This window comes from Homarus americanus, unplaced genomic scaffold (assembly GCF_018991925.1).
Source record: "Homarus americanus isolate GMGI-L3 unplaced genomic scaffold, GMGI_Hamer_2.0 scaffold24260, whole genome shotgun sequence".
NCBI classification, from domain to species: domain Eukaryota; kingdom Metazoa; phylum Arthropoda; class Malacostraca; order Decapoda; family Nephropidae; genus Homarus; species Homarus americanus.
The window spans coordinates 5,741,272-5,751,469 of NW_024721079.1; the positions used below are offsets into that span (position 1 = coordinate 5,741,272).

At 35.2% G+C, this 10,198-nt stretch overlaps 1 protein-coding gene across 2 annotated transcripts; it reads left to right on the plus strand.

Annotated features, from left to right (window-relative positions):
* The first annotated feature begins 592 nt into the window (after nt 1-592).
* Nucleotides 593-5,370, plus strand: LOC121861473 (protein canopy homolog 3-like). 2 transcript variants are annotated; one of them, XM_042359241.1, is made up of 5 exons: nt 593-743; nt 1,839-1,956; nt 2,275-2,409; nt 2,622-2,706; nt 3,127-5,370. In XM_042359241.1, coding segments are annotated over exons 1-5 (576 nt in total). In that variant the 5' UTR covers nt 593-742; the 3' UTR covers nt 3,364-5,370. The 2 variants fall into 2 exon arrangements, with proteins under 2 accessions (XP_042215175.1, XP_042215174.1); XM_042359240.1 differs by having other exon boundaries at nt 594-882.
* The last annotated feature ends 4,828 nt before the right edge of the window (nt 5,371-10,198 follow it).

Below are 10,198 nucleotides of genomic sequence, written 5' to 3' on the forward strand. Positions count from 1 at the left end.
TCGTGGAAGAAACCGAAAACAAAGTTGGTTTTCAAATACAGTAAAGTACAGTGTTGATTATTCGTGGTGTTTTGAATTTTCATTACTGACGCTTTATATAAATATTTGTTCTTTCTTAGCCGCGGGATAATGGTATGTGAATAATGAGGGTAAAATATATATGAAGATATAGGACACAATTTAGCTAGAGCTTGGTGGGCTATATTCTCTTATCTATTCTAGGGGCATCTATTATGGAGGTCGCGTGTCTTGCAGGTGATAATGTGAACCTCACCATCTGTGAACTCAAAATTTTATAACTAGGAACTGAAAAAAAATATTCTAAAATGTTATTCCACAATGGCGAAGAGAATAAGAGTGTGCAGGAATACAGTACATAGAAAGTATAGTTAAACACACATAATCCTTGAACATGCTTAAATAAATGACCTGAAGTGAAATTCCCAGGTTATTTGCTTTAATGTCTTTTTTTTTATTGAGATTTATTTGCTCATTTTATCCATTGTGTGTAATGCTGAAGTAAAAAACCCAATAATTTTAAAACTATAGAATGTTGAAATCAAGGAGAGGACAAGCCTTGGTTTATACAACTTAACTCTCCCATATGATAGTGATGCCAACAGTAACCAACGCGGCCACAGCTGATTTGACAGTTCATTAATGACCTCCTGGATGATATAGGTTGATATTTTACCACAGCGAAGCCACTACAATTGATCAAGACATCTAAGATAGTCTTCATAGTAAGTTGGACGTGTAGACGACAAGTGATGGAGCTTCAGGTTTATATAATGATGATAATAGCCCTTTGTGAGGTGGTGAGATGTAGGAGAAACATTGAAGAGGAAGATTACGGTGTCAAATTTGCAACAGATTGTGAAGGTGAGTGTGTCAGCTTACTCTTTTAGGTTTAAATTGACTTTAAATGGAATAGCTGGCAATATTAACCTGGCAAGAGCAATGAGAACGTATTTGTAAATGTGTATAGTTAATTGAAATGTCTTGTGAAACTTGTAATAGTACAGTACTACATCGTTTTTGGCTGGATAAATAAATCTGGTGTTGCAGCAAGATTTATTATGATTTTTAATGCATATGTAAAGTAAATTTGGTAAAATTATATTTTAGGTCATCCATGTATTTAGATATCCAAGCCTACCTTACCTAACATAGCCACAAAACCCAGGAACTATATTTAACCTAACCTAAATTTTCAATATTCCCAGGATGACCTAAACTAAAATAATATTGTAAATTTCAAGGTAAGGCTATTGGATATGGTCCCACATTGACGAGCAACTTTAGGAAAAATTTATATAGAAGATAAAATCATTCTTACCTCAATAGGTATTGGAATTGTATACTTTGTATAATTTTGTTTTTCCTTCGATAGTGTTATAAATAAATGTGTTCTGTCCACTCAAGGATGCCATATTACTGCTTCATACATAGGATCAAGTTGCCAGCTAACTACTGCTTCATATGATTTATAGGAGATAAGATGAGCCAACCTAAACTACCTAACTTAATCCAATTTTAGTTGACCTAAGATCATTGGTTAACAGTGGAGCAGTATAACTCATTTACCAGGAATTATAAGAAAGTTTCTATCGTGATAAACACCTTCTTACTACATGACAATGCCATAAAATAAAGAGGATTTAGTTTGAATATTGCTGTATTAATTTTGTGATTTGTTTTCATCCAGAACACTAATCTACATCAATGCACTTCACCATATTCATTATTTACATGCTGAGTGCTTTGTTTCACCTATAGGAATGCTAACCTTGGATAGGTAGTTACTATAAGTTGGGTAATTTCATCAATATTTTCAGTGTGTAAGTTGGTGGCCAAAGAGGTTAATGAGAGACTGGTGGCCAAAGATTCTTCAGGTGTCATTGAAACCGGATATAATATTGATGCCAAGAAGAAAAAGACAAAATACAGTAAATCGTAAGTAATTTGATGTAACTCCATCATCGCTGACAGTGTTTTAACTCATTTTTTAGTTTTATGAAAATTAGGTGTGCATTGTCTGTTTTGTATTAGACATAATAACCAAATCCCATAAGCTGAAGATAAATTTCGAAGAGAGAAAGTCCCTTCCAGTTCCTATGCATTTATAAGATGAATTCTGGGGTACACATCCTTCATGTGGACAATCGGGTTTCCAGTTGTAGGTATTTCATGCAGCCGAGTATTACACATTGTACAGTATGTGTATAGTATGTTAATTAGGCAACATACTAACTTTGGGGATTTTGTGTACAGTGAGTTGAGACTGGTGGAGACACTGGAAGAGGTGTGTGAGGGTATGCTTGAGTATCGTGTGCACAAGGAGCGGAAAGATTCTACACGATGGGCCAAAAAAATGAGTCAGACCTTCGAGACCCTTCACAACCTCGTGTGAGTTTTGAGAAATTATTTCTGTTGGTAAAGCTCATGTTTACAGTTATCTTTAAATTTTGTTTATTTTTTTGTGTTAATAGTGATAAAAAAAATAATTAACAGTACAGTGCATTCAAGGCATATGTTAAAATTTTTATTTTTTTGTCATAGGAATTACTTTTTAATACAATATAGTAATTTATATTCATGATTGTCATTAATTGTTACAGAAACAAAGGAGTGAAGGTAGACCTAGGGATTCCTCAAGAGCTGTGGGATGAACCATCAGCAGAAGTAGCACATCTCAAGACTCAGGTGAGTTATTGAAGTGTGACTCCACAATGCATTTACCGGTACAGGTATCTTGATGTGTAAGTGAATGTGATCCTATAAGGAAAATATCAGGTGTGGTGAGGTTTGCTGGCAGTGGAGTAACATCATTTGTATATTCTAATTATAAAGTAAATTTGCTTATAGTTCAAGAAGTTGAATAAATTTCTTTGGGATTAACCCCCTTGTGTATGGGGTCCCTTCTGAGTTGAATAAAATCGTCTGGTGTTAGCCAAATAAAACATGAAAAGTGGCGTCCTCATAGTGAAGGGGTAAATGACAGGTATAGATACTAAAAGATGATATGCTATACATTACTGGTGATTTATTAGATAAAGTTGAAATTCAGGTAGTAATGGTGATCAGCGATATAGGCTAAAAACTATAATGGACTTTCTTTAACAGTGTGAGGGTTTCATTGAGGATTATGAAGATGACATCAATGAATGGTATTTTGGGGAACAGGCGACCAATTTACAAGAAGCTGTTTGTCGGAAAGTTCTCAAGAATAAGAAATGCCTCACTGAACCCTTTGGGGAGAATGTCAAGAGTGATTCTGGTGACAACCACAAAGAAGATACAGGAAAAAATGGTAAAAGGAAGAAAGCAGATGCAGAGAAAAGAAGCAAGAGTGAATTATAATGGTGGGCTAACATTATGCTATGTTGTGCGATGGTCACAAATTGTTGCATTTGTAGTGGATGATTTTAATGTAGTAATTTCATTGTTTGGGCTCATGATACTGAACCAATTTTACCAGGTAGTACTAAACTACATCACATTGCGAGGACAGGTACCTATACCTCATGGCCGTGTACTGTATACTCATAATCATGGTATTGTATGGACCCATAACATCTTGCCATATTTGGAGCTTGTACTTCTCAGTATTTTGTATAGTACCTTAATTGTTCAGTCTCGTCCTTAACATATTCTATTATTTTATGCTTGGTATTAAACCTTACAACTTTTTAAAACCATAACCATCTCATATTTCACCATACTTATCTGCACATTATTTCACATAGTTACACATCATTTACCGTTTCATTGTGGCATAACTCTCCTGCCTCCATCATGCAGCTATAGGACACCCAAAAAAAAAATATAGGTTAAAATTTGGGCAAAGTAACCTTTAAAAATATAAAACACACCTGAGCAGCTATGAAAGTAAAAAACAATGTAAAATCAGCATATGTTTTCCCTGTGTGGGGTTGCGAGTCATCTAGCTGTACGATTTCACTATTTTGTTTTGCAAACACCCCCCGCACAATATATAGTCATCATTACTACTGAGTAGACTAGATTCCATTTTTTCTTTTTCATATACTGTACACCAATATGTTGGGGGCCCCTGGCAACACCCAATCACTCTAGGAGCAGAATTGATGCACTCACCAAGGTTGAAATGTTAAAAGTTAGGCCTGCAGCAATCTCCTATAGACGAAAGTCAGGACTTGCACAGAAAAGGTTGAGAATTCGGTGGTGCAGCACTTCTCTCTTCTTTTAAAGGTTACTGGTGCACACTCAGGTCACCCCATTTCCACCCAGTTGTGAATGGGTAATCTAACTTTATAGTTAAAGTGGAGGTGGTCTTGTGTGGTGCTCTCTCGTGTTCCATAGGCTTACCGGTAGTCTATAGTTTTGTATCGGCACTGCTTGTAATGCTCTCACTTTCATGGTCTTGGTAATGCAGCGATGTATCGGCTTCTGATTACTAGAAATATTTTAAATAAGAACATGTATGAAGAGTAAAAATGTTCACTTGGCAAAGGAAGTACTGAACCTTATTAACGAGAGAGTAATAAGTTTTGGTCTGACACAGCACTTTGTTGGATAATATGGAAGCAAAATGGTTGCAAATCACCATGAATAGAATCATCACATTATTTCTATTTTGAACTACATGAGCAGACAAATCTACTTCAAGGTTTTTAGGTTTGCACCATGTGCTTAAAACATAAAATACAGTACAGTACTTGGTTTATTGTGTGATTATATTTATGAAACCTTTCTAATGTGGGCCATTATGAAGTATGAAGGTGATGTATGGTAGACAACTGAATTAGACATAATAATTTTCACTAAAGAGATCCATTGATGGAGAAAGGAAATTTCAGTGTCATTCATATTGGCAATTAGAATACAGTACTGTACTGTAGAGTACTTTATACTACTCTTGTGGATGTGCTTCCATAGATGTGCAAGCTCAATTGATCTGCCATTTGTTATAAGCTAATGTATGTCGGGTGTTGTTTTTATATGTTGCCCTGCTATCAGTATTGAAATTTCTTTTGTGTTGATATTTGTGGTAAGTTACATCAGTCATTTCAGGACTTGTGACTAGTTTATTGCTTAGTTTCTACTTTATTTGTGTTACAAATTGTTTTAGTTCATAAACTTGACTCCTGTTATCTTAGTATTTCATAATATGAATTTTTGTTGTTCTGACTGCATACAGTTTTAGATGTTTGTGTTATTTAAATTTCCTGAATGAAGGTGATTTAGGTGTAAAGAGTACATGATTTTTTAATTAAAATTTAGTAATACTGTAATGAATATTTTTATAATGTTTGAATTTGTACTATACAGTACCTTATGTGTGGTGGAATTTTCATACTACTACTTACAATAAATGTTTGTAGTCTTTACTTCAACTAAATAACCCCAACAAGAATGTTCCCATTGAAATCATCAGGATTACTGGAGAAGTAATGAAAACTACATCACCCCGATATACCACAAACATTTGAAAATTCAGAGAAGATGAACTTCACTACAAAACAAACTCGCATAATATAATGGAACTCATAGAATTAAAATTTTAGCTCTTTCTAAAGGATTTGGATTTCTGTCAATCAAGGCAACTTATCAATAAATTATGATCTTTTATCATGTCAAAAACCAGCTCTAATCCTTTAGCGGGCAGGAGCTCCCCTCAGCTGAATAAAATTTGTCTGGCGTTAGCCAGATTACAATACTGTACCGAAGGGATACTTTGCCCTCTAAAATGTTAAGGCCATGCAGAAGGTTAAAAAATTTTGGTGAGCGAGTGAATTAGTTACTTTGAAAAGTGGGTCAATTGGAAACTTCAGTCAGCACGTAACTTATTATTTTCATCTTGAGCACATGATACTGTAGTTAATTTACCAGGGATATTCCACCGAGGTTTCACTAAGGACATTAGATCCCTACATTACAGAAGTCCCTCACCAACTGCAGGGGTTAGGTTCCTGGAAAACCCCGTGGTTGGTAAGGCTAACGACTTTTGGGAAATAGAGAGTTAGGTTCCATGTCTGCCGATAACATGTCAAAGCCTAACTGCTCTTTCACAAAACAATACCTGCAGTGTACATTTCATTAAATTTGAGTCCAATGTATTAAAAAATATATCAAGTATAATAGTAATATAGTATAAACTTACCAGAATATGGAGTAGTATTTACCTTCATTGAGGATGATGTGGAGAGAGAGGTGGTTGTTATAAGGAAGAGAGGGACACAGACCCACTCTATTGCACTTTTCCAGGTGCCACAAGCAACACTAGCCCTTATCGCAACCTCACTTTTCTTAATCGTACAAATCGAGGATTCGTTTAACCCCATGGCACGTCCCACTGATGCTACGCTCTTGCCACACGCTAGTTGATCAAGCACTTCAACTTTCTTTTCTAGTCATTTCGTTCCATGCCCTCTTCACTCTCGCCTTTATCACTAACACTCAATGCACGTTTGGGGGCCATAGTTAAAAGCAAAATCAATGTTATTACTGTATAAAATACATAATAAATATCCAGTCTACAGAACAATACAATAAGTCTGCACGGTACGAGATCATAACAGAGAGTGTATGGTGGGAGGCTGGACACTGTGCAGATGAATACATTGGAACACGGAGGGAAAATGACGCTGCCCTAAAACGTGGATACTTGAAATTCAATGCTACGGTTGGTGAAATGGTGTAGTTAGAGCAAAAACTGTGGATTCCCAAAATCCGCGGTTGGCGAGGGATTACCGTACTTGTGCTAAAGAAAGCTGTAAACAGTAAACGGCAACAGTGTTTTCATAATTTATGTTGAAATTTGTACTTTGCTGCTGTGTGCAACCCCTACACAATAGAACCAATGAAATCACCAAGATTAGAGAAATAATGAAGGCTACAAGCTATACATTATATATTTTATTAGGGTAGCTGGAAATCATAGACTTAAGACACAGGCTATTACTGAGGTTTAGACCATGTCTGACTGTTCTATAAACTATTATGTCAAAACTTCACTGTCAACAAATCTTTGGAAGAAACTAAATATTGACTGATTAAAAGAGGAGGATCTTTCTTCCGCAGACTTTTTCATAACATTTAGATAACACCTAAAACTCCAATTTTTTTACATCTACCAAAACAGATATTTAAAGTGTGATGACGTGTGTTTCCTAATATTTGGTTGCTGACCAGTTCAACAAACTGTAGGGTGAGAAATTCCATACACAGTTTTGACTTCCACATGGGAGGAACATTTGTCCTCATTCGTCCCTTATAGGAGTCTTCACAGTAGCAATAAATATCTCAAAATTATGCTATGATTACAGGAAGTATTGACTTGTGCAGAAAATGCAGGCAGTGGGGGACTGGGAGAGGATGGGCAAGGAAATGAAAGGGGTAACATGTAAGGAAAAGATAAATACAGTATAATTAAAGGAAAGATACATATGAATAAGAAAAGTTAAGGTAATAATTACCAAGAGTGACATATCTAAAACACTCATTTTCAAATACTGTAACATTGTACAGGGGCATTGAGGAAATCCACTTCACATACATCCACCCATAACATCCTGACAACAAAAATTTTTGTGTGTGATGATTATGTACGAACAAATCCTGCAATATATCAAACACACAGATGCTTCTAGCGACCTTTCTGTGTATGATTATTGTTATTACGCAACATGTCCTGTACCGGTCATTCTTTCAGTTATTTGAGTGCATTTCCAACAGGAGCCGGAATAACCCATTGGGTGTGGTAGGTTACCCTAAGCTGAACAAAATCGTCTGGCAGTAGCCAGAATAAAATGGTAAGTGTGGGAATTGCAGCAAAAGGTTTAAAGACCTTTTATTTAGCCAGAAACTTCTGAAGATCATAAAATACCCTACATGTGGTTCAATTATTGTGATGAATGCCAGACATAATTTTCAGTAAGATACAGTAGTTTAGAAAATAAGTTTAAAGACAACTAAGAAATATGTTGTCATTAAGTGTTACTGCCTATGAGGGCAAGCTCTGAGAGAAATCATGTAGTATTTCACTAGGGATTATTGTGTATTTAATGTACAAATCAATATTGGTTGGGGTTCTTTCATGAAAGAAGGTCTACCGGGTAATCCCTTACAGTGGAACAAATTCTGGCAAATTCGGAAGAACTGGATTCATTGTCTAAAATGAGACAACTTAATGTAAAGGAAAGTAAACCAAGGATTATTCATAAAAATCATTGGGTTTTCAGGGAAATACAGTGGTGTCATTCCAAGGGTTTTGTGGTTCTTGTTTCTTACAGGACTGGACAAACATTGAATGAAGTTATCAGCTAATGAATCTTAGAAGGTACGTCCATACTAACAGATTGCTGCACAAGACGCTTAACCATTCAAAAGACTTCATAGACAAGGAAAAGTCGACCATTAACCAGAACAATGAACGTCTGTAATGCGATTCCAAAATTTGGAAGAAAGAACAATTTGACAGTCATCTCACCACAGGGACATTCTGCAAAATATTCCCCAATCAAGGTAAGAGATTCCACTCCTTTCTGCTCATAACTGCTGCTCTCTACCCTACTCAGTAAAATACTTGTAACAATATTTTATATATAATTAAATTCCTGGCCAAAATGAACAATGGCAATCTATCTAATTTAAAGTTAGATGAGGTTAGGTTTGTTCATTATATATTGTTTAAATATTATAATGTAACATTTTCTGGAAGTATATGTATATATGAAACGGTCACTGGAAATATGTGTATGTAAATAAGCAAATTGGTGTTGCAGGTGGATGTAGATTAGTGTTTAAGAAAGAAAAAGTTTGCAACATAAAAATTCTGTGCAAACTCTGGAATTCATGCAAGTAAAATGTGGTCTTCTCAATATTTGAAAAAAGTTTTCTTCAATACAACATAAGTCAAACATAGTTGGTTTGGGTGCATCACTCTTGGTAAATACTACCAAAGATAATTATAAGTAAAGAACAAACAGTCTGAATAAAGAATGATGCACAGACAATAACACCTGAAAAAGACAGAAATAAAGTAACTCCTAATACAATACCTGCAGTGATAGCAGATGTTAAAATCCTGATAAATGTATAGGTGTTAATAATCTCGATTATTTACAAGAACAAAAAGTGTTGGTGCTGGTAAAGAAATGAATAAGAGTACTACAATACCTATAATCCCAACTAGTCTACTTCCTCAGAAATGTTCACAGTGAAGTATTAGTAAGCCCAATAATGTGGATCCCATGTACAAATGTAAAACCAAATGCTTTAGCCAAAATTATCAACCATAGAATTCCAAAACATTTAATCAGATTGGATTTTGTTGAGGCTGTGAAAGGTATAGTCAACTGGTAAAGACATCTACTTGCTTTTGAGTTTCAGAGAAAGCCTTAACATAGAGAGGCATACAATTTGTAGGTGGTCAGTGCTCATAACATGAAATAGTGTAGCTTATTATAAAAAGGTAAATATCTGAATGCATCAATAGTGTTTCCTAACCATCAGAAAAGCCAATATGACTGACCAGATATGGACAGGTTCTTTAACGGGGACATTTTCTTGATAACCAAACAAAAACTGCCTTGCTCAACAGTTATATATTCTCTCATATCTATTAATCTGGCAGTTCTAAGTATATAATTTTAAATAAATTGCCAAAGATAACAGCTAGGGTTTACTTAGCACCGGGTATGTACAGTATATTAACACTTACAATATTTTGAACTATCCCCTTACATTTTAATTTCACTGAAATTATTCTACACATCACATTTAGTGGATAATTATAATGGAATCATAATACAAACAATTAAATCCATATCCCTGACAAAACTATGAAGAACAGGCCAATCAGGATTAACTTTGGTCTATTTTAGTCAAAGTCATGATTAATATTCCATAAATTGCAATTAACATTTATGATTCCAAGCTTGTGTAGAGTGTGCTGCAAAGCTTGAGTATGATACTGAACCTTGTCTTGAGAAAAACTTGCTTACGTGGATGGACACACAGACGGAGCGTATTCCTTGGTCCCCAACTTTCTAAAAGTTCCCTTCCATTGGTTCTTTAGGTTTCTTCCCCCATAACTATCATGTGCTGCTCTTGCCCATAGAAAATCTACAATAAATCCAAACTATCATACATCACTACTGTATATCTAGTCTATCCACCCAAGATTTTCAGTTTCATTGCACTTAGTTAATAA

Coding starts and splice junctions, on each gene's coding strand:
- LOC121861473 (XM_042359240.1), top strand. CDS start 771: ATGGAGCTTCAGGTTTATATAATGATGATAATAGCCCTTTGTGAGGTG. Junction 883..1,838: donor ATTTGCAACAGATTGTGAAG/GTGAGTGTGTCA, acceptor CAATATTTTCAG/TGTGTAAGTTGGTGGCCAAA. Junction 1,957..2,274: donor AAGACAAAATACAGTAAATC/GTAAGTAATTTG, acceptor TTTTGTGTACAG/TGAGTTGAGACTGGTGGAGA.